The 26,662-nt window shown below is 39.9% G+C and overlaps 1 protein-coding gene across 2 annotated transcripts in view; it reads left to right on the top strand.

Annotated features, from left to right (window-relative positions):
* Positions 1-2,942: 2,942 nt before the first annotated feature.
* Positions 2,943-26,662, top strand: part of otud7a (OTU deubiquitinase 7A) — a 56,028-nt gene continuing 32,308 nt past the window's right edge. For both annotated transcript variants that reach the window (XM_088340201.1, XM_088340199.1), the window contains exons 1-3: positions 2,943-3,081; positions 15,854-15,983; positions 24,238-24,391. In XM_088340201.1, coding sequence (XP_088196327.1) covers positions 24,307-24,391 — 85 coding nt within the window. In that variant the 5' untranslated portion in view covers positions 2,943-3,081; positions 15,854-15,983; positions 24,238-24,306. The remainder of the gene's footprint in view (positions 3,082-15,853; positions 15,984-24,237; positions 24,392-26,662) is intronic.

The following is a 26,662-nucleotide window of genomic DNA, read 5'->3' as shown; positions in this document are numbered from 1 at the left end:
TGTATAATATTAGGGTATAATATAATATATTAGGGTATAATAATAGTATAATATTAATAATATAATATTATTATTAATATTATATTATTAATATTATTTACATATTAATGGCGCCCGCCCCAAGACTGGGAGGTTGAGGTTCAAACCTCGGCCGAGTCATACCTAAGACTTAAACATTGGTACCCGTTACTTCCCTGCTTGGCGTTCAGCATTATGGGTTGGAATTGGGGGGTTTGGTCACCTAATGACTCCCAACACCTCAGTTGGGTTGAGCGAGGGGGCTGGGAATCCCCTCCTCTGAATCAATCTCCCAAAAAGAGTCAGAAATGACTCTAGCCACCTCCCACTAGGGGGATATGGCTGTGGTATGTGTATGTACAATATTAGGGCAGACTCATTAGAACACCACTTGAAAAAATTGCTGGGAAAGTAGTAGATTAAGTGTACATTAAAATTAAAGTAGGTAGGTACTGTAGGTATGTAGGTAGAGGGGGTTGGGGGGGATTTTGTAAGGTCCATTGTTCCACAATCCCTATCAATCATCCATTATCCGTTATCGGTCAAATCATCATACGCCACAAAGCCTAGGGGCCGAGACAGCAAATAAAATGATCTTTATTGAAACCAAAACTTCCTGACATAAAACAATGGAGAGACAAATTAAAGCAAATGTTCATTATGGAAAAAAATGTCTGCAAGACTGCAAATGAAATCAGATAAATTGGAGAAAAGATGGAAGCCTATTACACAATTTGTACTTGATGTCTAAAAACCTTACCTTTTAATTGTATTTATTTCATTATCATTTTTTGGTGGTGGTTCTTTTGTTTGTTATGGGTATGTCAATTGCATATATTTTTTGTTTGTGTTGTTGTATGGTGGGTGACTCATCTCTCTGTTGAATTGCGTGTGAGGAAAAGTTTTTCCTTGCCCTTTGTGATTAAGGGCTATACAAATAAACATGAATTAACTTGACTTAAAGACGTTATTTTTACACTTAATTAATAAAATCCCCTAATAAAAAAAAACATTTTGGGGGAAATGGGATTTTTTCTTAGCTTGACAAATATACATTTTAGTCACTCGGGTTGACGGGTGTGAGAAACGCAACTAAAACATTAACAGCTAAAGGACAGTACAGTAAAGTAAAAAATAAACTACAAACAACGTGTCGGGACCGGAACGGAGACAGGACCCACTTGCGTTGAGTTTCTCACAAGTTTTATTGGAAGAAAGAGAAAGGGTTTCGACCACGATCCGGGGATTGCTGGTTGCAAGAAGCAGAAGTGGATCTTCCGTGGCGAGCGATGGCGGTGTCGGGAATGGAAAAACGGGTCAGTAGCCGGGACAGGCGAGCAAAAACATGGTCAGTGTCGGAAGCGAGTTATAAGCCAGGTGAGGAGATGAGACGTGGTCGGGGACAAAAGAGGTTTAAAGCCGGGATCAGAGAGTAGACATGGTCAGTATCAAAAAAAACGGGTCGAAGCCGGGGGACAGACACGAGCAAAAACGGGTGGGAGTCAGGGTCGAAAAGGCTTGCCTAGTGTTAACTGAGGTTCGCAGGCGGACTGATAAAAGGGGACAAATAGGAGTGGGTATAAATAGGAACAGGGAGCCAATCAGAGTACGATGGAGTTGGCGGCAAAGGAGCGGGCACAGGTGATTCACATCACATTGTTAATCATGACACAACGAAACTTGCGTCTTTATTATTGAAACCAAAATCTGCAACACCATTAACGTTTTGAAAAAAAAACAATTGTTAAAAAAAATAGTTATATCTTTACATGGTACTAAAACGTGCGAACATACCACTTACAATTTACATAAGTTTACAAGCAGTGCCTAAATAATGTTATCTTTAAAACATTTTACTACCTGTTTTGCTTGGAGTGCCACGTCTAATCTCGTTGCAAGCAATCTTCTTTACGTTGTTATTATGACAATTAAGGCAAATATAATTCTGTATCGGTTCGGTGCATAGAAAGTATATTACAGTGGAACCTCGGTTTTCGAACGCCTCTCAGTTCGAACAAATCGGTTCTCGACCAAAAATTTTCGAGAAATTCTTGCTTCGCTTTTCGTTCGAAAAATCGGAGTTCGAACGCCGGTACGCTAGGGTGCGATGCTGAGCGGCGTACGGGTGTAGATTGCCCCCACCCATCGTGAATAACTGTTATGACATGCGCGCGCACTTCTTTTTGCTTTCGCTTTAAATATCGGTGAACGGAGTGTTTTAGCCCCTAATTATGCCTCCGAAGAAGGTCGGTGCAAGCTGCAAAGTTGCTACAGGTAAAAAAAGAAGAGTAGTGCGTATAACTATTGCATTTAAGAAAGAAATAATAGCAAAATATGAAGAAGGTGTGCGAGTTTCCGATCTTGCTATACATACAGCATGGCTTCTGCTGAGCACCACAAAGGTAAGAAATCCTATTCATAATTCTTTTCTTTATCCTTTAACCGCTCACCACTTTTTGTGAAGACCCGGGTGCTAAATGACATGTAAACGACCTGATTTTTTTAGTTGTACAAGTTCATGTTAGCGTAATCTTTCGTACGGAAGATTACGCTAACGCGAACGTACGATTAGGCTGGGTTAGCTTCATGTTTACGTTCATGGTAAACATTCAAGGTGTTGGAACGGATTAAAACGATTTTTACATTACTTTTAATGCAAAAAACGATTTTCGGTGATCGAACAAATCGGTTTTCGAACAGGGTTCTGGAACGGATTATGGTCGAGAACCGAGGTTCCACTGTACTGTATTTCTTTTTTACCCAGGCACGACAGCGGCCTCTCCCGGGCTTTCGGGTCCTCACTCGCGTTATGCGCGCGCCCGCCCATTCACGGCGTGCGCGCTTCCGAGCTCCCCGGCCGGCTGCCTACGTCACGCGGCAGCCGGGAGGGGGCGTGGACTATCTTCCACTGCAGCGGAGGAATATGACATGGGGATGAGCGAGCGCGAGAGAGAAAGACACCGAGAGGAGGGAGGAGGGAGACGGCCAGCCAGGAATTAACGGTTCGCCAAGAGGTCCGGACTGAAAACGTTACGATGGGGAGCGATGAATAGGGGTAGAACGGTAAGAGTCATTCGGCTTTTTATATTTTTCCCTCTCCATCCGCTCACGGCGCTACAGGGCCTCGGCTTCCACGGCTGAATCCGTGGCGAGCACAATAGGTTAGCACTGCGGACAGGTGCACCTGTCTTCTTTATGTGCGTGGACGTGCTTCGATGCGTTTAACTTTAGCTTGGGTTTAGCTTTTTATGATTAGGATTCCAGGCGAGAACATTCCAGGCCAGACATCACGACGAGCTGTCGTGATAACGACACGAGCCAGTTGCGAAGAGTTAAAAGACTGTCAACATGAATGTGAGGCTATGTGCTTAGTCACAAAATCTCATTTAGTGATACGGGAGAAATGTACGTGGCGTGTACATGTGACAGCCGGTTATATTTTGGGATGATGGCCTCTTTTATAGCTGTGACACAATTAGCTCTCTTAACCTTACCTACAAAATATCAATCGCACTTTTTTTTTCATTAATGGTGGAAACGGATGATAAGCATCGCCGTGCTTTTGGTAGAATGGACGAATGCAAAATAGTTGAAAAGTCTGGTTAGTGTTTACTACATCACTGTGATGAACGATACATTTTTTCATCAATGGCCTGGTTGATGTTTCTCCCATCAATGAACCCCTTCCAGGTATGATGAAGCCACCCCTACGCCCCCTCCAACTTAAAATCTACTGTTTGCAGTCCATTCATTCACACAAATCTCTATTATTTACCCAGTTGTTGTGATAGGCGAGGACCGACTCCAGGTATAGGTATATATGCCGATTTCAACTAGTTGTATTGAAAAATGGGTATTCATATTTGATTTGTAAATAGTGAATGGTAAATGATATTTATGTAGCGCTTTTCAAGTCAATGAAGACCTCCCAAAGCGCTTTAAAATGTGCTTCACATTTACCCATTCACACACACTCAGACACACACACACACACTAATAGGGAGTCAGCCATTCAAGCCGCCTGATTTGTAGTCTTATTTTTGAATTTGGTTGCTGCTTAAAATTATTGCACTACTTTTTATTGCACTATTGTTACATACATGGCAACCTCAGCCGATTGCTTACCTCATTCATGATTGCAATTCCCCTTGTAACAGATAGGCCCTATTTACTCTCAGCAAGACAGACAATGTTGAATAAAAACAAAGATTATTTGTGTATCATGTTTACTTACCGAATAAATACTTGATAGAGCATTTGCTAATGTTGTCTTTGCTACCATTCTTGTTTATTTTGTTTATTTGTATAGCCCTTAATCACAAGGTTTCTCAAAGTGCTGCACAGACTATTGCAAACTACAGACTATAAGGAAACCATACCCTGATCTAAAACATACGTGAGGGCAAGGAAAAACTCAAAAACCTCAACATGAGGAAATGAAGAAACCTTGAGTAGGGACCACACATAAGGTAATCCCCCTTCCAGGAGGACTAGACTGCAATGGATGTTGCAATAACAAATAATAAACAGATATTGTCGACCTGAAATCCAGGCCATTCATAAGCTATAAAATATAAGTGTGTTTTAAGCCTAGATCAGTTCCACTGAGGTTGCAGATCGAATCTCAGGGGGCAGAGCATTCCAGTGACTGAGACCATCCGGATTAGAGGCGAAATGGGCGACCAGATCGGTCTAACAAAAGCGTTTAAAAAAAAAAAAAATCCCATACAAAAATTGTTATATGGAGTAGACATATGGAAATGATCAAAACATCTATAAAAAACGAGGAAAGCGAATAAATTGACAGGTATGGTATCATATCTTATGTATCGATTTATTTGTGGATTTGGTTGCTGCTTCATGGACTATAGTTATGATGAACTATTTTTCATTGCACTGTTATAACAACTCAAACCAAGCACTGCCTTGGAAATATTTTGGCCTATTCATCCTAATATTCTTTTTATCTTATTTTTTTCTTTTAAGTCTTTATTATGTGTTTATGTGTGTGGAGTTTGCATGTTCTCTCCTTGCCCGAGTGGGTTTGCTCAGGGCAACCCAGTTTCTTCCCAAAACATGCATGGCAGGTTGATTGGCAAATCAAAATGATCCCTAAGTATGAATGTGCGTCTGTATGCCATGTGATCGGCTGGCAATCAGTCCAGGGTATCCCCTGCCCACTGTCCAATGTCAGTTGGCATGTACTCCAGGACTGCCATGAGGATAAGCGGTTCAGAAAATGAATGAATACAGAAATTGCCACTAAATAAAAGCCATATTAAGAGGAAATACATAAACCATCATACCAATATTATTTTAATAAAAAAATCATAGGTCAATAAATTTGTTTTTTTTTTTCATCGTAGAGTCCCCACGTAAGTCAGCGCCATGTTTGTCCATCATCCTCCTGCCACTGCTTGCCCTAGCTCGTACCAGACAACACAGTGCCATCTAGTGGACAAATATTACAGATTGGGGCTTTAAAAATATAAGTCATTTCATGCACGTACAGGCTCTTTCATAACTGGCACACAATTAACTCACTTAACCTTACCTACAAATATCATTCACTTTTTTTTCTATGGAGGCTGATGTTAAGGGTAGTTTATAGAACGGACAAATGCGAAATAGTTTTACAGTACGATTCATATTTACTACATCAGTGTGATGTTCGGTACTTTTTTTTTCCTCGATAGCCTGGTTTATGTTTCTCCCATCAATAAACAAAAAACACCTCCAGGTATAATGAAGCTACGCTTCTTCCCATCTTACTTAACATTTACTGTCTACATCCCATTAATCAAACTAATCTCTCTTGGTTACTCAGTTGTAGGGATGGGCGAGTGCCGACTCCAGGTGTCGGTACCAATGTATATTTCAACCAGTTGTATTAAAAAATAGGTATTCCATACCTGTCAAGCTCATCCGATTGCTCCCCTTATTAATGATTGCAATTACCCTTATTAAGCGATAGTAAACTTTCGAAACACAACATGGTACCTATTTACTCACAGCAAGACACACTATGTAAAATAAAAACAAAAAAATTGTGTTGCCGGAACAGGCTAGACGAGATTGGTCTAACCAAAAGAACTTTATTTCTTTAAATTCCCGTAAGAAAATGGTTATACAGTGATTACAATTTGTTATGACAAAATAAAAACACGTATAAAATACTATAAGTTGAAAGCTATGGTATTCATAACTTATTTATGAATACCATAATTCTGTTGCTGCTAAATGTTATAGCACTACTTTTCTTTGCAATAATCTTAAAACTTAGGCCAGTCTCCAAGCAATACCTTGTAAATATGTTTGCCCTTTTATTCTGACATTCTTCTCATTTTTCTCTTTATTAAGTCTTTATTAAGTCTGTATATCCTGGAATGCCTTGACTAATCTCGTTGAAAACAATGTTTACTACAGTGTTATTAATGACAATCTCGACAATTTTAATTCTACTTTCTATGGTAGTTATGAGCTGCGTTTAGTGCCCTTTTTATAAATCAGAAACCTGGGTTTTAAAGGAATAGTTGACTGTGGCACAGTAGATTACTGGTTAGCATATCCTCCTCACTATTAGGAGGTCCAGCATTCAATTCCATCTACCAGCATCCTGGAGTTTTCGTGTTTCTCTGTGCCTGAGTGGGTTGTTTTCCCACAATCCAAAATCATGCATGGTATGTTTTTGGTGATTACAAAATGTCTCCAGGTATGAATGCTTTTCTAAATCTCTAAAATATAAAAATAAAATCTTCTTGTGGTCTTTTAGACTTTTTGTTATTTAAGGCTGTACAAATAAACATGACTTGACCTGACCAACTCTTTCTTACATCCTGGGCAAAGCTAAAAGAGAGCTGCAAAGCCAAAGCGAGCTCAGGGGTGCCAGGCTTAGCTGGCCATTCCGTCTCCTAAAGAAGGCTTCAGTGAAGAGTGGGCACTTGGCACCAGATCAGTCACCGTTTTAAATTCCTTTCTTGTCAGTGACATTTTATCCCCATAAAATCAAAACAGAGATGACGGTTCGTGTTTAACTCGTCCGGGCTTTTATGTCACTGATGGCAGGGTTTCGGACAATGCCCAATGACATTCCGTCAGAACCATCCCTGCCAAAGAACTGCCCACTACTTCCATTCCTTTTAAAAAGAATTCCTCCACTGAAATCTGTAATTTTGGGGAAAAAAGAGGAACAAGAAGACTTTGGTTCTCATAACAAAAAGCACCTGACTCTGATTGCTTTTTGCCATATCTCAAATCTAAGTAATTTACTTTTTCAGTGTAGAGCGTCATGTAGTAGTCACTATTCTAACACTGCTTTGCTAAAGTGGACCCTGTTCTTCAGGGATCCCTGCAGACCATGTCAAGTGTCGTGATGCATGGCGTGAGGTCATCCGCAGGCCACCGAGGGGCTTTTCTCACCTTCCTAGGCAGCTTATTAACAACAGAAAAACAAACTCTTTTGTGCCCCAGGCCTTTGTAGAATTACAACTTCATGACTTTGCAATTTCATTTCGGTTAGAACTTGCATGTGTCAAATCCAGCACCAGAATGAAAAAAAAACAACCTGGTAACAGTTTGTCTTTTACCAACCAGAAGGTAAACAAGAAAGTTGAGAAGACTCACTTGTTTTGAACAAAATCTGTCAGGTGTTTGTCTTTGGACTTCTTGAAGCCTTTTCGCTGCAATTTATTGTTATTGGTGAAGCTTGAGAAAACAATAAAGACAATATACAGTATATGTTAGGGATTAAACTGCCTTTTGGTTGTGATAACTCAAGCCCTGAAAAGAAATCACCATAGTTTCCGGTATATGTTTTTGTTTTGAGAATATTATTGATGTCAATTCGCTTTTATAATTAATGCAAGGCCGGTTTGAATCAAAGATCAAACGTTTATACAATATTCATTACTATTAGATTATGTTTTTTATAAATTCTAAAAGTGTAAATGATCTGAAAATCCCCAAAATACTTCTAAATGTCAAATTGTTGGACAATAATGTGGCTTTAAAAAAAGGATATCATGTTGATTTTACATGACACAGCTCTTCTTTACTAGGTATTTGTCTGCTGTCAAACCCCCTTTTGTGATTTTGACATTTTGATGACTTCATAACGGCCTGTGTCCTGGCAGCCAGAGCCCAATTAAAAGTGCACTGTTAGGACTTGAGCTCTTTATTACCTGTTATGTAAAACGTTAATGATATTTTAATAAACCTTGATTTTCACATGTGATTATCTATTGGACTTTTTACACACAAAGCTTTTTTTTATTGTTTATGCTATATAATAATTTTGTTTCAATATTTCCAACTGTGCACAAAGTCCTGCTATTTATAAAGAGGACATCCAACTTCTCGGAAATCAACTTTTTTTTACTGCAAAATGAGATGGGATGGGAAAATATGCCAATAATAATCCAAAATGTAAGCATATGACAGTTGTCGTAATCTTACGTTTACTGTACTTAAAGCATAACAACCATATGAGTTGGTCTTCAGGTTCCACTGGCATCCATCCTAGAAGTAGGCTTGTTGCTAGAGACCTCGATCTTTATAGTGCGTTCCCTAGGGGCCAAACGTGCAAAACTCGCTCTGCCTTTCTGCAGTTCAGCAACAATGGAACAATTTTTCATATCAAACAAAACATGGTTGCACAGGATACCCTTGGTATCTCAATTCATATTCAAGAAAACCTCCAGTAGGGTCACTTTCTTTCACTCTCAAAACGAGGTCAGCCTTCCTTTTTCTCAGCCCCCCAAAAAGGACTTCTGGAAACTCTCCATTTTGTCTGTCAGTTTCTTTTTACCGAAGGAGGCACTTTAAAGCAGGTTCAAATCGGTTATTCAGATCTTGATCATTCGAGAGCTCAAGTAGCGTAAACAAAGACCTTGCTCCCCAGCTGCTGTCTCTTCAAATGATTATCAAAGGAATGAATGACATATTGATGAGTAAATTCAATGACTATGCAGTTTAATCGATCTAGTCGAATGAACTGCAACTTTTTCTGTCGACAGATAAAAAGAGAGGCAATAGGAAGTTACTGGGTCGACAGGGAGTGATGCTGAAAGGTTTGAATTTTGATCCGTAACATTATTAGCCATGCTAGCTCAATTGTGACCCAAATGTCTTCATTGTGAAAATCAAACACATGATTGAATTGTTCAAATATAACCTTTAAAATAGGGCTAGGCAATAAGTCGAATGATTTCGATCAATTGGTCATTTAAAACTGACAATTTTAAAGTTTGCAAAATAGGAAAAGGGAAGGTGGGTATTTCAAGGTTTAATTTGAACTAGTCATAGTTGTTCTTGATTGCTGTTTAAAACTAGTTCTATAACAATCAAATGTGGGATTTAAGCAAGTTAGTCACTAGTTATAACTAGCTACTGTTTGCCTGAGCACAGATTTGGAGATTAAACAGTTTCGAAACTGAAACTGATTCGAAACAGATTTTTCCTATGAAATTATCGTGAATTTCTCATCTCATCTCATTAGCTGCACCGCTTATCCTCAGTAGGGTCGCGGGGATGCTGGAGCCCATCCCAGCAATCATCGGGCAGTGGGCAGGGGACAGCCTGAACTGGTTGCCAGCCAATCGCAGGGCACACAGGGACAGACAACTCATTCGCTCATTCACACCTAGGGACTATTTGGACCGGCCAATTCACCTGATGTTTTTGGAATGTGGGAGGAAACCGGAGTGCCCGGAGGAAACCCACGCAAGCACGGGGAGAACATACAAACTCCGCACAGGAAGTCTGGAGCTGGATTTGAACCCACGACAGGTTCCCATGACATGAACTGTGCCGCACAAGCGCTAACCACTGCGCCGCCATGCTGCCCCATCGTGAATTTCTTTAATCAGTAATACCTTTTCTATAAAGTTTGCTGAGACAGGTTGTTTAAAATTGATGGTGTTGGTCAACTAAAAAAATGCAGTTTAATTTTCATCCCGATCTATCATGTTTTTATTTTTTGTTCTGTGCCCATGAAAAAATTACAGATATGTTTTGGTTGACCATCACAAATGCAGCTCTGCCAAACATTTGACAATACCACAGTCCGGCCTACCAAATTGTAACACGTGCGTTTACATATGGTATAGATAAACACCGCTTTTGTGTTCGCCAGGTGAAAGTTGCACGCATCCTTTGTAGCAATTGAAACATACCTCGAATATTCCTCTCCCTACAAATTCCTTTCCTGCTGCGCTAGCAATGTGCAGTGTGGCAATAAGATGTAAAGTGACATTATTGCTTTCTGCTGCATTTTCAGCTGGCATGTAGAGCATGGAAGTCTAGACTCTCAGAACCCCGGGAGTTGTAAAGCAGGACAGCAATGTCACATCTGTGTAATGATCTTTCCAAATGGATCAAAACGTCTGCGGCCTCCTGGCAGCTGCCTTTCCGGGGGAGTCCCCTGGCCGAGAGCCGATAAGCAGCTGTCTCTGGCTCCTGCTTAGCCGTTTCCCCTGTTGGAACAATCTAGGTGTTATGAGGGTTTTGTGGATTAGGTGTAGGTGTATATCGATGGATTTGATTGATCTGCGAGGCGGATGGAAATACTTTTCTGTTTATTTGAACATTTTCATTTGCAATTTCTATAACAAACTCATTACTTATTATTTTTCAATAATAATCCCAACATTATTTTTTTATTTGATGCAGATATGTGTTTATGCCACCTCCTGTGTGGGTTCAAATCCAGCTACCGGACTTACTGTGCGGAGTTTGTATGTTCTCCCTGTGCTTGCGTGGGTTTCCTCCGGGCACTCCGGTTTCCTCCCACATTCCAAAAACATGCATTTCAGGATTGGCCGGTCCAATTTGTCCCTAGGTGTGGATGAGCGAGCGAGTTATCTGTCCCTGAGTGACCTGCAATTGGCTGGCAACCACTGCCCGATGATTGCTGGGATGGGCTCCAGCACCCCGCGACCCTACTGAGGATAAGCGGTGCAGCTAATGAGATGAGATGGGAGATGAGATGTGTTTATGCCTCCATGATATCTAGTCCACAACATTTTTTTTATGCATCTTTTAAATGAAACTACGCTCTTTGGACTAGTGAAAATTAGTTTTTAAATGCACTTTGAAACCAGTAAATGCATTTTGTTTTAGGGGCTTAAATATTATTTAAATAAAATGTCATTAAATATTATACTCATAGAAGTTACCCTGATACTAAAATTAAGTTATTCACTTCCATTGATGGCTTCGGCCATCAACGACATTTAATTAGTTACGTCCATAGCTGTAAATTGTAGTGGCTGCGTTAAAATGTTATATCACATTCCTGAAAAACTGAATTGATGGTAAAATACCTAACTATTTTTTGCTAGGTGTTTGATTACATTCTAAATGAAGGAAAATTTAATGTATTATTATTGCATTATTGTTTGGATATCGCAATATTGCATGTTCAACTATACTTTTTTTTTTTCACTAGAGCCCAGTTATGCCGGTAATCATATTAGTGGTTCTCGTCAGTCTCTTATATCCTCTAATCCCCCTTTGAAAAGAAAATTTGACAACAAATAATAAAAAGCATAATCTGAATTATATTTCATAAAACAATTAAAAATAGACATGATTTCAGGTTCTTATGTTTTCAAAACTTCTTACATCATCTACGAAACATGCAAAACATATTTATTGTCTATATTTAACAAGAAATTCCTAAAAATATCCAGGTTCCTGGTCATTTTATTCTAGTTTTGTCCCACTAGTTTAACCTGCTTAACCTGCTGAGTCTTCATTACCAATTTTGTTGTGTACCTTTCAGAAACATATGCAAATAATGCATCTAATTTTAAATAACATTATAAACCAAGCTTTAAAAGCCACTGTAAGTTAAGTTTATCTAACGTGAATATATACAAAGACATATTCTAACAATAACTTGAATGTGCTAACACAAACCTACTGTCTGTACAAGTGTTTCTATAATGGAAGTGAAGGCCTTCAAGAAGGTTGAGTCCAGTTTTCCCCCACCTGCTGCATGCCTGTGCTGTACGTGGGTGACAATAAATTCACCACAGTACTTTATCATGGTCATATATGAACAATAATGCAATCAAAAAAGGGAACCTTTTTAGAATTATCCAACATAGTTCAGTAGTTTACAGAAGAGCGCTTATTTTCCATGAGCAGACATTTTGAATACATTTTGAATACGGTGTCAGAATTCCCGCTTTCATTTTCACTTGAATAACAAGTGTAGATTGGTTATTTTATTTTTATCCGTGATTCAAATTATCTTATATTTGAAACATGTATAGCTTGAGGATTACAAATCGGCAGATGACATGCAAGCATTGGAGCAAGTTTGTGACTACTCTGTTGTAAATAATACATGACCTAATGCTGTTACCTAAGCGTAAGGCTCCTCAGTTTAAAGTAAGAGCATGATGCTAGTTGGCTTCTAGGTCAGATATTTGCCACTCTGTTTCGAAAGTACTTATTTTAGCACTGGAAGACGACAGAGGTTAGGATTATAAATTGTTCAGATATTATGAAAAAATAAATAGTCAAGTCATGTTAATTTGTATAGCCCTTAATCACAAAGGGCTTCACAGGCCACAGCTTATTGCAAACTACAGACTTTATTACACCTTCCCCTGATCTAAAACCTACATGTGGGCAAGGAAAAACTCAAAAAGCTCAACATGAAGAAATTGAAACCTTGAGAACGGACAGCACATGAGGTAATCCCCCTTCCAGGATGACCAGGCTGCAATGGATGTTGCAATAACAAATAATACACAGATATTGCCAACGTGAAATATATCTCATTCATAAGCTAGAGAATAGAAGTGTGTTTTAAGCCTAGATTTAAGCAGTTCCACTGAGGTTGCAGATCGAATCTCAGGGGGCAGAGCATTCCACAACACCGGGGCCTGAATGATACAATCAATCAAATATTCAACATCAGTAAATGGTTTTCTGTGCTTTGCTATGCAACGAGCAATGGCGTTTTTAGCAGTGACAGAGGTTTTCAGGGTCTGTGTTTGTATGCCGTACCTGGACACTGCGCGTTTTAATGTCTCCGCCTTGAATTAATGTTCATGTTTCGTCTCGTCATGACGTTTAACACTTGCTGTGCAAGGTACAACGCTCTCGAAGCATAATGCACAAAACAGCACGGTCATTTTTTGCACAAAGCCCCAGTCATCTGTCCACGCTGGCTGGAAAGAACGAGATGTTTTTGCTCAAGGAGCCGTCATGATTCGTTCATTTATTGCGCGCGTGTGTTTCGTTGGCTGGGTTAAAACACGGAGCTCTCCTCTGCGAGGCGCGGCGCAGACACGCACTCACACTCGAAACAGAAAAGGAGGGGTGCTAAACACGGCGTGCAACTGAAAATGTCTAAATTTCAGGTAAATGCGCTTTAAAAAAAAAATCATTATTTTGCCGTGCGCTCGCGTGCCACTGATGGCACGCGTGTCATAGGTTGCCGACCCCTGCAGTTCACAAACAATAGTAAACATCAATAAAAGAGAACACTAGGTAACATGTTGAAATTTGTCTGGAGAGTGCATGACAGCAACGACGCCCCCAGCCCGTAAACTAGTCCAGAAAGTCCATGACGGCAATGACGCAGCTTCCCATCTCTGCCAGCTGGTCAATGCAGGCGTTGCAATAGATACATTGAGTGTAAATTTCAGAGTTTTACAATATTCGTGCTGTTATGTGTGTAATGTCACAGCCCAGAAAAACAAACGTATTTTTTTAATTTGGTGAAAAATGTAACAAGTATGACTTAATTCCATGCTTCCTTCAAAATCATTATTTTATTAACTCCGGTGTTCTTAATGAAAGATGCATGACATAATTTTTACATACCAACCCGACTTCATAGAAATCCATCTATCCATTATCTGCACCGCTTATCCTCAATAAGGTCGCAGGGTGTGCCAGAGCCCATCCCAGCTTCGGGTAGTGGGCAGGGAACACCCTGAACTAGAACACTATATGAAAATCTCAGCTTTGAGCAGCATCAGCAAATAGACACCACACATTGTTTTGTATAATAAAAGACAAAAAAGCTGGTTTTGCACTTTCTTGACCAGCTTTGTACTTCTTTCAAACATGCGTCGGCATTTGATCCAGACTTTGCTTCTGAGCCTGGAATTAGGTAGTATCACTACTTGGGGTTAGGCTCTGTGACCAAAATAGATGTTTTCTGTTCCTAAGGGGCCGGTCACACAGACATTTGCGGCTGAATCACGGCTAAAATTTTGCGTTTTTTTTTTTGCCCGTGGTTGCCCGGGATGGAAAATGCGCAAATTTGGCCAACCCGCCGTTCATCTGTGGTATGGCCGGAAAAAAGACACCGGCGACTGTTCCGCTTCCTCATCGCGTCATTTCTGCGTCATTTTCTCGTGTGGACCACGGGTATAAAAGCTCCCGAGCCGGTGTTGTGCCCAAATCCGACACCTACGCAACACATCCACCCCCCCACCCCCTCGCGTGAACGCGCATTCTGCTGCGATCGCTTCTGTTGGAAGCGTGCATTGACGTTGGTGACTTTTTCATCCGCGTTGACAAACGCATTTTGTAGAATACGATCGCACTTTATTGTTTAAATAAACGCGTTATATAGACAAGGATCTCCCAATTGTTATAATTAGCTCGCATTATAGTTTTAATAAGCGTTTTATATAGAATACGATTTTGTTGGAAGCGCAGCAGAATGCGCGTTCACGCAAGGGGGGGAGAATTTAGATTTAAGTGTTGTTGGTCTATCTTCTTTAATCACTATCAATTATCGATCATTTCATAATACGCTACAAAGCTTAGGAGCCGGGATTCCTACTCTCGGCCAAAAGGCCAAGTTAAGGTCCTGGCTTTAAAGCCTTGTTGCGACCATTGCGAATGCACCGAAAGATTTATTCGAAATGAAGAGAAACTACGCTGACGGGGATCCATGTTCACCCCCTTGACGTCACGAGCACAACTGATGCTCGGCATTCGCGCTGTTTATACGCGGAGAAAGGCGTTTGACTGTCACACGCGTAATACGCTAATTTCACGTAATAACACCGCGATACAGGCGCAAAACATGCTATTACCATGCTCCACCCACGATTACCCGCTGAAATTTCCCGTCCTACCCATGTGTAAGCACGCCCTGGCCGCGGCCAGAGCACGTCGTTTGCGCGTCATTTCCGCGTCATTTCCTCGTGTTGACCGCGTGTGCGGCACGCGGTTTAACACGTGCTCAAACTTTTGAGCAGCTCAAAAGTTTTAAACGCGGCCAACCACATGAAAATTTCCGACCGCGAGTAAAGCACTGCTCTATCTTGTCTATATGGCGGTCTCTAAACGTCCAACAGCGCTCAACAGCATCAGCTTCACGGCCAGGAATTTCTGGCCGTGGTTCAGCCTCAGTACGCTCGTGAAAGGCTGTGTGCCCGCGCTCTGAAAATTTGAGCAGTGCCAAATTATTTCGCGCTGCCACCTGCGCGCGAATTTTCGACTGCGTGTTAAGCACCGCTGTATCTCGTCTGAATGGCGATCTTAGTGCGTCCAATGGCGTCCGCCTCAAAGGCAGAAATTTCTGGCCGTGATTCAGCCGCAAATGTCTGTGTGACCGGCCCCTAATGGAATGAGATTTTGCAAGGTGGTGCAACTCCCTGTTTTGCGCTTTGACTCAAGTGATAGTGAAAAGCAAAAGTACGATTATATGAGTCAGACTAACGGATACTTCTCAGTTGAAACAGTGAAATCGTATTTCTATTTGATGTTGTGTAACCAAACTCTCTTCTTAAGAGAGACGCTACAGTATATTTTTCAATTTCCCTGGCTGACTTTATTATTCTTCTGTGTTTTTCAGCGTTGGCTGCATCCCCACTGTCTTCCTCCTCTCCAGGACTCATGAAGCCATGGACTGGCGTTTTGTCTAGTCCAAACAGTCCCACGGTCATGTGATGGCGTCCCATCAAAACTCAGTAAAAATACAGGAAGTGAGTATGACAACCTGAACATGTGTCTACAAATTTAATTTCAACCAAACAAAGCCAACAACAATATGCTTTGAATACTCTAGATAAAAAAAAACATAAAAACATGAATAAATAAATCCCCCTTTGTAATGTAAACTTTGACACACTTGCCTCTACTCTGTAAGATGGAAAAGTGGTTAGAGTTCATCTATTATTGACTGGGCACTACATAAGGTGCGTCTGCACAACCCTATGAAATTTGAGATTTATTAGAAGCACTGTAATCTAGTTTCCATACCTGTTTTACATGATTATTATTGTTGTTGTTGTTGTTTTGATAACTGCTAGTACGACTATTATATATTGGTACTAAATCTGTTCCATTTGGTAGTGAATGCAAAAGGTCCTTTTATTTCTAATGATTCAGCTTCATGCTTTCTAGTTGTAGTCTGCATAGAACATTAAATGGTTGGTACAAAAGAGTGAGTGGTATGATGCTATTAGAGCAATCAGAGATCGTGATCTTATTAAACCTACAACATCCTTAATTTGTCCATTTATTTTTGAAAGCCCAATCTTTTCATTTCAGTTTTTGTCTGTTATTTATTCATTTATTTTGCTTTCTCTCGCTTCTTTTGTGCTTTTAATTAATCTTTGAACAGAATATAGCTTCGATCCACACAGTGCATGCACATGCATTACACTTTCACACGCATTCTGTCATTTCTGCAACAATTAAGTCAACAAAGAGGGCACTGAAGCATTATCACCTTTTCCCCAGTTTCAGTAAAGAAACTGAGTTTCCAGTCCTAATAGTTTTTAATTGCTTGTTGATGCACACCCCGCTGAGAGGCAAAAGGTTCAGACGTAAGTCGTATGGCTAAATGGCTTTTTCCAAGTGTCAGGGGAACCAGGTTTGTGTTTTGTGAAAAACATGTCTTTCAAAATAAATAATAAACAGTGTAAAACCATATATTTAGAACAGATATTTTTGAAAATGCTTAACTAGATACAGCAAAGTATTGTTATCATCATCATCATCATTTTATTATTATTGTTGCCATCATCATTGTCATCAATTGTGATACTTTCGGGGAGGGTTTAAGCATTAAAATGAGCCCACTTTGCTGAATAAATTTAGTGTGATCGATAGTGCAAAAAAAGTGAGAGAGGTTATTGTTAAAACTCATGCAATTTGATAAAAATTTGCGTGTTTTCATGATTCTATTAAAAATCTGTTCCGAGGGCATAGTTGGCTTAATATTTCTGGGGTATTCCCTTTTAGTTGAACATGATGGAAAATGGTTAAAAAGGACAAATAATTTTTGTATTTCGTCTTTCTTTGTGCTCGTGTTCATTTCTAGCCTGGGGAGACGAGCAGTATCATGAAAGGATTTATTTACAGTATATTCTGCACATAAATGAGCTTCAGAAAATAGCCGTAGAAATAGATTAATGCTAAGGTGCCTTATTCTCATTCCCATACATATGTTGACTAAATATAGGCATTGACATATTTCAATGTTACAACCATAGTAAACACATTTTTTTAAAGAGAATGATGATAAAATCGAGACTATGGAAACCAGTAATATCTGTTTAATGTTTGGCAGCAACCCCCTACCCAAAAAAAGGGCCTGGAAAGGGACGGGCTTCTCGAGGCTGTACACACAAGTGGTCAAGGGATCCGTGAACGTGAACCGTGATTGCTCACCCATAGTTCGTAAACAACCTGTGTTTATTTTAATCAGGTATGGCCTGGTTATCCTGAAGGGGGATTACCTCATGTGCAGTCCCTTCTCAAGATTTCTTTATTTTCCTCGTGTTGAGGTTTTTGAGTTTTTCCTTGCCCTCATGTACGCTTTAGATCAGGGGATGGTGTTATAAGTCTTTGGTTTGCAATAATCTGTGGTCTGTTCAGCCCTTTGAGACTCTTTGCGATTAAGGGCTATACAAACAAACATAACTTGACTTGACTCAAGTAAAACTAGGGATCATAATCTAAATGTTACTTTATCTTGAAGTAACTTTTTAAAGCTGTAGTTTTCGTTTTTGAATCTTCTGTCTGACAAGCAACATTTTCAAAACGTTTAACACTGAGTACGGCCCACAACATTTCATGTCATCTGAAAACCATGTACAGTTGTCTGCTGTTACTGAGTCATAGTAACCTCCCACATGATGGGGGTGGGGGCGGTTAAAGTGGAAATGATTATACTTAAAGGAAAAGATGAGTTTACAATGAAGTCCTTACTCCTTCTTTCTTTCCCCTTAAGTACTACTAAAAGCAACACCAAATTGCTTCCTTTTAAAAATACCAGCTTTGTTATATATGCATTTTTCTATATTTCGTATATGTGCAGAAAATATATATTGCTTTGATTTTAATTGTATAACATGATCTGTGGCATTTTGTATTTTGATTTTGCTATCACACATTTTTTAATTCAACAAGTCAGAGTGACGGCATGTCTGTGCGAGTGGTCGTGAGTCAACATGGCACTTAAGCTGTTTCCAGAAATGGGGCCAACCTTAAAATAATTATTGCAAACATAAACTGTCTGATGTTTGTTAAATTTATGTTACTGAAGTAATTTCATCAGATTTCAAAATATACTTATACAGGGAAGGTCATTAACAATGGGTGGTTACATCTGTTTGATACTCAGCTTTTTATTGCAAAAAAAAGGATTTGTGATTGGAAAATGAAAATGCAAAGGTAGAATTTAATGCAATAAGGAAAACATATCGTGGCAATTTAAAAATATATATATTGGAAAGGGGGTAGCACGGCGGCGCAGTGGTTAGCACGTGTGTGGCACAGTTCTGAGGTCATGTGATCGAACCTTCCTGTGTGGAGTTTGCATGTTCTCCCCGTGCTTGTGTGGGTTTCCTCCGGACACTCCGGTTTCCTCCCACATTCCCCAAACATGCATGTCAGGTTAATTAGCTGGTCCAAATTGTCTCTTGTGAAAGTAGTGTTGCACGTTTTTTCGGGGTGTTTTTTTTGGGGGGGGCGGGCTTAGGCGGCATGACGAAAAGTGCACGACACAGACTCTCCTCATCTAGATGCAAAAGAACGCAGAGTAGGTGTCCGGTCACAGTACAGCGTGAAAGACGCTATGATAGGAATTGGCCAGTCGGCATCGGAGATCTCAAGTCAAGAGATGCTGGCCAATCTGCATGAATCTTGTCCGTCCGAAATGTTACTTCGTTGGTTTGTTTTTTAATTTGATCTTCTTTTTTCATTTGTTTGTTTTACCGTGAAGTAGTGAGCAATAACTGATGCAGGAAGTAGCGATTGGTCTCTGTACTTATAGTTTTATTTTCGGAAAAGTATGGAATCCCTCACATTTGGATCACATTTGGACTGTTGAGGTCGTCTTTAAAGATGTTTCACCCCGACTGGCAATGTTTCTTTGAAACAATTTAGAAAAGTTCTGTGGTTAGTCATTCACTCTCTCACTACCATAAAAGATAGTAAAAAGCCAAAAAATACTAGGGCAGCTAAAGTATCACACTCACTAAAAAAATAATTCATTAAATATGCATAGTTATAAAGAGGTCAACTTAAGCCAGCTGAAACTGAGAGCCAACAGTAGCTGAGAGGACACAAGATGCTACCATTCTGGCGGGTTAGAATTGTCATGTTGTGCTCTTGAGTACAGGCAGCCCCCAAGTGAGCACTGAACGGCTGTTGATGCGGGTGGAGCGTCTCCAGTGGGCTTTAGTTCATCTTGGTTCAATGCCACAGGTCTTAGCAGAATCTGTTTACAAACAGAAGCTTGCTATTAGTGCTGTAAACCGGTGGGTGTTTTGTTTCTTTGCTGCTGTTACTCGGGGTTGCTCTCTGACCCGCCCCGTGTCGCTTCTTCTCAAAGAATGAAAGTTATGCAGGAACTTGTCCATTCTGCAGAACGAGGGAGGGAATGCATCTCATTAGTGTTGTTTTTGACCTAGACTATTGACTACGAGAAAGGAGTTGCTCTGTCTTTCGGACATAAACACGCTCTCTTCAAGTAAACAGCGCTGTTGTAGTTTGAGACAGTGTTTTTCAACCTTTTTTTTTTCAAACCGACACAGACTATTCTTATTATTTAAATCTCAAGCAAACAACCTGTAGAAAATGTAAATGCGTGTTTACATGCATTTATACATATACAAATGTATTTTGAGTGGTGGGCTGCATTTGGTTAGAAAAATGGCTGAGGGGCCAGGTAAGGAGGGGACCCTGCGCCCTGTGCCCTGCGACTGGCTGGCAACCAGTTCAGGGTGTCCTCTGCCCACTGCCCGAAGATAGCTGGGATGGGCTCCAGGACCCCCGCGACCCTACTGAGGATAGTGGTGCAGATAATGGATGGATGGATGGATGGATGGTTGGATTTAATGTCTCGGCAATGCATGAAGAAAAAATATATCACATTTTTCTCATAGTTATTTATGATTAAATATAGATGCAGTCATTTAAATTTAGATATCTTATTTTGTATCTGTTTATTGATGGACCATTTTATCAAATATGTATTAAAGGAAAGTCATTATGCCCCCCTTTTAAGCTCCAAGTTTTATGATATCAATTAAAAACAATCAAAATGCAAAAGTGTTTGTTTTGTTTTAATGTGAGTTTTCTGGAATTGTACTCAGTATTAAAACTACTCTTTAATTGGAAAAGCTTTAAACTTTTAACTCTCATTGAATGTTAGGTAATTAAATAGGTCACATATAGACTGCTGTGGTCAAATTTAAAGATGTTTCACCCCTTTTTCATGACGTTTGATAAATATTTTGATAAATGATATAGATTCTGCATAAACCTTCACTGAATGTCAGCTAATTAAAAGCATCACATCTCGACTGTTGCGGTCGTCTTTAAAGATGTTTCACCTCAAATTGCTAAAGTTTTCTCATACTTACTTATGTACAAAAGTCAATTCCATTGAAGTTGGGAAAAAGTTTAAAATGTCAGTAAAATTAGAATAGAATGACTTGCAAACCTTTTCTAACCCATATTTAAATGAATACACCACAAAGACAAGATTATCCATGTTCAAACTCATAAACTTTATTTCCATAAGCAAATAATGATAAACTTAGAATTTTATAATTGCAACAAGTGCCAAAGTAGTTGGGAAAGGGGCTTCTTCACCATTGTGTTACATCACCTTTCCTTTTAATAACACTCAATAAACGTTTAGGAAGTGAGGAGACTAGTTGTTGAATCGTTGATAGTGGAATCCTTTCCCATTCTTGCTTTATGTACAGCTTCAGCTGTTCAACAGTCCGGGGTCTCCTTTGTCTTATTCTGCGCTTTATAATGCGCCACACATTTTCAATGGGAGACAGGTCAGGACTGCAGGCAGGCCAGTCAAGCACCCGCACCCTCTTACTACGAAGCCACGCTGTCGTGAGACGTGCAGTGTGTGGCTTGGCATTATCCTGCTGGAAGAAGCAAGGGCGCCCATGGTAAAGATTCTGTTTGGATGGCAACATACTTTGTTCCAAAACCTGAATGTACTTTTCTGCATTAATGGTGCCTTCACAGATGTGCAGGTTACCCATTCCTTGGCCACTCATGCACCCCCATACCATCACAGATGCTGGCTTTTGCACTTTGCGTGCATAACAGTCTGGGTGGTTCTGTTCTTCTTTGGACCGGAGGACACGACGTCCACAATTTCCAAACACAATTTGGAAAACTGACTCATCAGACCACAGAACACTTTTCCACTTTGTATCAGTCCATTTTAGATGGGCTCGGGCCCAGAGAACCCTGCGGCGTTTCTGGATGTTGTTGATGAATGGCTTACGCTTTGCAACATAAAGTTTTAACCCACACTTACGGATATAGCGTCGAACTGTATTGACTGACAGTGGTTTTCCAAAGTGTTCCTGAGCCCATGTGGTGATGTCCTTGACACATTGATGTCGGTTCTTAATGCAGTACCGCTTGAGGGCTCGGAGGTCACGGGCATTCAATAATGGTTTACGGCCATGCCGTTTACGCACAGTGATTTCTCCAGATTCCCTGAACCTTTTCACAATATTATGGACTGTAGATGATGATATCCCTAAATTCCTTGCAATTGTACTTTGAGGAATGTTGTTTTTAAACTGTACAACAATTTGCTCACGCAGTTGTTCACAAAGAGGTGAACCTCGCCCCATCCTTGCATGTGAATGACTTAGCTTGTTCGGGTCTCCCTTTTTTATACCCAGTAACAACTCTCACCTGTTGCTAATTCATCTGTTCACCTGCAAATAGTTGGTTGATTTCCATTCATCCACTTTCTGAGTAGTTATTGACACCTGTCCCAACTATTTTGGCACGTGTTGCTGTCATCAAATTACAGAGTTGATGATTTTCTCCCAAAACAATAAAGTTTATGAGTGAAGACAATAAATATGTTGTCTTTGCTGTGCATTCATTTAAATATGGGTTGAAAAGAATTTGCAATTTACTTGGATCAATTTTTATTTGCAATTAACACACTTTCCCAACTTCATTGGAATTGAGTTTTGTATAAATATACACGCAGTCATCTACATTCAGATATTTTATTTGTTGATTGAGCGGCCGTTCTTTAAAATTGGTATTAAAGTAAAGTCATATCATGCCACTCCTTTTTAACACCAAATTTTATAATATGCATTAAAACAATCAAAATTCAAAAGTGTTAGTTAAGTTTAAACGTAAATTATTATGGAATGGCATTGTAGTTATTTTAAAAACTACTCATATATTCACTTTGGGAAAAGTATATAAACCTTCACTAATATATCACACATATTGAGTGTTATTTTTATCTTTAAAAATGTTTCATCATCTTTTTTCATGACATTCAATAAATATCTTTATAAATAATGTTAATATTTGAGAAATCAATGCAAATACAGAAAAAAAATGTAATTTTAATGGTGGCACAGTACATATTATTTGTTTGTGAAAATGTGTTTTTTATAGACAGGGACACAGTTTCGCTCTTAGACATGCAAGCAGCACAGTGCTATATATATATATATATATATATATATATATATTAGTAATATTTTTTTCTAAAAACTTATGTTTCGGCAGACTGGATTCAAAAGCCGGGCTGCACGTGGCCCATGGGCCGTAGTTTATTCACCCCTGGTCCAGACAGTTATTGTTTTTTTAAGTTAAAAATGTAAAATAAATAAAAATATTTCATATTTTAACTTTTCTTTCAAGGAAAATAATGCAATAATACTTAAATAGAGCAAAATGATTCACAGCAGAACATTATTTATTTGCATCGAAACCTCAAACGTCATCTTCAAACATACTGTATTCACCGATCTTTTTAGATGTAGTACCTGCTGAGCAGATCATTTTATAGCATAATGCAAAGGGCAGATGGCAGATAATTAAAAGGACAGTGTGTATTATTTTAGCGTGTCCTAGTTGTAAAATAACTTTGTCCACCAAAAACAAAATTTATTTTAATGATAAGCAAAATTACAAAAAGTATCATACCTCGAGAAAATTGCATTCCCTACTGTCCCTAATGCCCCCAATAAGCAGGTCGGCGCCTTGCATGGCTGACTCCCTATTGGTGTGTGAGTGTGTGTGTGAATGGGCATTGTAATGCATTTTGGGAAGTCTTCATTGACTTGAAAAGCGCTATATAAATGCAGAGGATTTACCATTTACCTAACATGTGGCTCACCCAGAGGGAGCTGACATGATTGCCATCTTGTTGCTTAAGGTACCTTGTGAAAGGCTGGGCAAAATAGTACGAAAAACGGTGCAGTTCTGTCATTAATGAGTCTCCGTAGTTTGTAATCTTCCTTGTGCTTTGTAGCAATGCGCACACAATACACCAAAACATCTTTTGGTCAAGTATCACACTGTTTGCGATTAAGGGCTATACAAATAACGATACTTATATCTTTATTTGATTTTGTATTTTGGAAAAAATTCATGCAGCAGACGAGAGAAGGTTTCACAGAACACGGGTCGTGAAACTTTAGTTTTAGATACTCTGTTTTATCAATTCAGCTTACGGACGCAGGAAGAGTGTTAGCATTGTTGCCATTTCAGGCAGCCGTCCAAAGACTTTGGAAACAGGCAGGTGTGTCCTGAATACAACCTCTGGCTGCAGCTCTGTTGATAATACATCTGTGTGGCTGTTTTGTTATGACTGTGAGTAAGATGAGGAGGAACGCCGCTTGCACTCGCTTGACCCCAAATGGCAAAACATCTCTTTTTTAAGGAACTTGTTTTTAAACAGTTTTTGTGTTTTTTCTCAATCAGATGAGAACGTGAAGGCTGGCGTCCACCAAGGCCTCCGCTGCACCGTGGGCAGCGCACACACATGATCACATGACTCTGGACATGGACGCGGTCCTGTCAGACTTTGTTCGGTCCACGGGGGCAGAACCTGGTCTGGCAAGAGACCTGCTGGAAGGTAAGCGCTTACTGTCACTTGTTGCGCTAAAAAGGGATGGGGGTGCCGTGTTTGATCATCTGCTCCTTGATGTGGGCTGGGCTGTGCGATTAAGCCAGACCTGGGCACTCCGGTCCTGGAGGGCCATACGTCCTGCCAGATTTTGAAGTTTGCTCTTCTTTAACTCAGGTGATACAAATTATAACCTCGTTAGCAAGCTAGCAAGTCCTCGTTAACGATACTGGTGATTGGAATCACCTGTATTGGATCAGAGAAACCTCAAAAATCATGCAGAACATACGGCCCTCCAGGACCGGAGTGCCCAGGTCTGGATTAAGCGTTGGGCGGCCAGGGCTGGAAATGAGGTGGAAGGGAGGAGAACGGAAACAAAAGGAGGGAGTGGAGAGAAGGAGCTCACTACCAGGAGCCAGCTTGCTGATTTAGAAGTGGCTGTGACGTGTTTATGAGAGCGTTCCCAAGAGACATCTTTGTGTCCATTCAGTGCGTTTCAATGAGGGGCACTGTGCTGCTTGCATGTAAGCTTAACTCACTTAGCCACGTTGAACAAAACAAAACACTGGAGTACAAAAGTTCACAAGCGAACAGAATTATGGTCCATGGTAGGCCAAATAGGGGCCAGTGGCATGTGTAAATGGAAATTACCCTATTCAAAAGGAGCAATATCCCTCGATTTTAAGCCCTTTCACAATTAACATTAAATAAATATTACCATTGATGCAATGTTCATGCCTTTTGTTCTAAAATAAAATAAATATTGGTAAAGACTATTCTCTAGAAAACCACACCTCTCCTATGCAAGTTTACCACCCTGTTCTGGCTGAACTAGTGGTCGATTCAAACACCAGACACGCAATTAAAACTTTCAAATTTTCAAAGCAAACATTTTTTCGGTTATATTTTAGATATTTAATATCTGATTAGATCTTTAGAATTATTTTTTTTTCTAAGAATCTTTACTTAATAAACACTTTAATATAACTATAGTGCGGCACGGCGGCTGAGTCAGTAGCACAGGCCCACTGGGCCTCCGAGTGCAGAGTTTGCCTGTTCTCCCGGTGGCCGCGTTGTTTTATTCTGCGCACTTCGGTTTTCTCCCATATTCCAAAGACATGCATGTAAAGTCAATTGACGACTCCAAATCCACCCCAGGTATGAATGAGCGTCTGAATGGTTGTATGTCTCTGTGCTCTGCAATTGTCTGGTAACCAGTTCAGATAGTCCCCTGCCCACTGCCCGAGGATCGCTGGGTTGTGCTCCAGCACCCCTCGCAACCCTAGTGAGGATAAGCAGTGCAGAAAATGGATGGACTTATGACTATACAGACAAGAGGTCCAGCTTAGAAAGCAAGGAAACCAAAGAGTTCTCCTGGGCCAGCAAAGAGCCAGGAAAACCTTGCTTAGCCGGCATCCAAGCCTGATCAAGCCAGCGGCCAAGCCGGTGGAAGCCAGCAAGCGACCTCAACGAAAGCCTCCAGCCACCAGCAGCCAACAACGGCTTCAACAGTCTGCATACCGTGGATTGTTATCCCGACTGGATCTCCAGCCTTGAGGATCCCTCACTGCTCTACTGCCGAAGACATGAAGACTGGGCTTTCACCTTCATTGATCCAAGATCAAAGTCCATCTCATGGTCCTAGTTATTGACATTGGTGTGTTTTAAGGGTTAATTTTATCAAATTACAATGACACCCAGTTGCCTTTAATTCTAGCTATTGTAATAATTAAGCCAACCTTGTTTTTCTATCTAAATGGTGCCAGTTAGGATCCCAACTTCCATCTTTTTTTGTTTTGTTTTTCTTAGTCAGTTTTTGTGTTCTATTCAAGTTTCTTCTGTAGATGATTAGTAAAAGTAAACTTCATAAAAAACGCATCTGTGTGTCTTTATTACCGTATATTGAACTATCAAGGTATGTGGTTCTCCAAAAAGGCGAGACGAGTTTAAAAAAGAATAAACTCAACTCTTTTATTTAAATGGTCAATCAATTATTTGTTAAAATAATTCGTTGAATGGTTGTATGTCTCTGTGACATTTGGAAGGCACGATTTTTCATCGCAACAGTCCACCAACATCAAGGGGTTAGTATAGTTTTCATGAGGTAAATAAAAAATGTGTTTAATTGTTGACAAAAATAAGCAGTATAATACTAGTCCCTTCTAATTTCGTTACCATCACTGTGTTAGCATACAGACACAAGCACCTACAATTAGACTAAACAATAAATTAAAAAATACATAATAATGTACATACATAATGTTAATTTATAACAATTTT

The sequence above is a fragment of the Urocampus carinirostris genome, chromosome 7 (genome assembly GCF_059441175.1).
Source record: "Urocampus carinirostris isolate Australia breed hairy pipefish chromosome 7, RoL_Ucar_1.0, whole genome shotgun sequence".
NCBI lineage: Eukaryota > Metazoa > Chordata > Actinopteri > Syngnathiformes > Syngnathidae > Urocampus > Urocampus carinirostris.
Note: the sequence above shows the minus strand (reverse complement) of the source record. Positions and strands in the feature narration are given on the sequence as shown.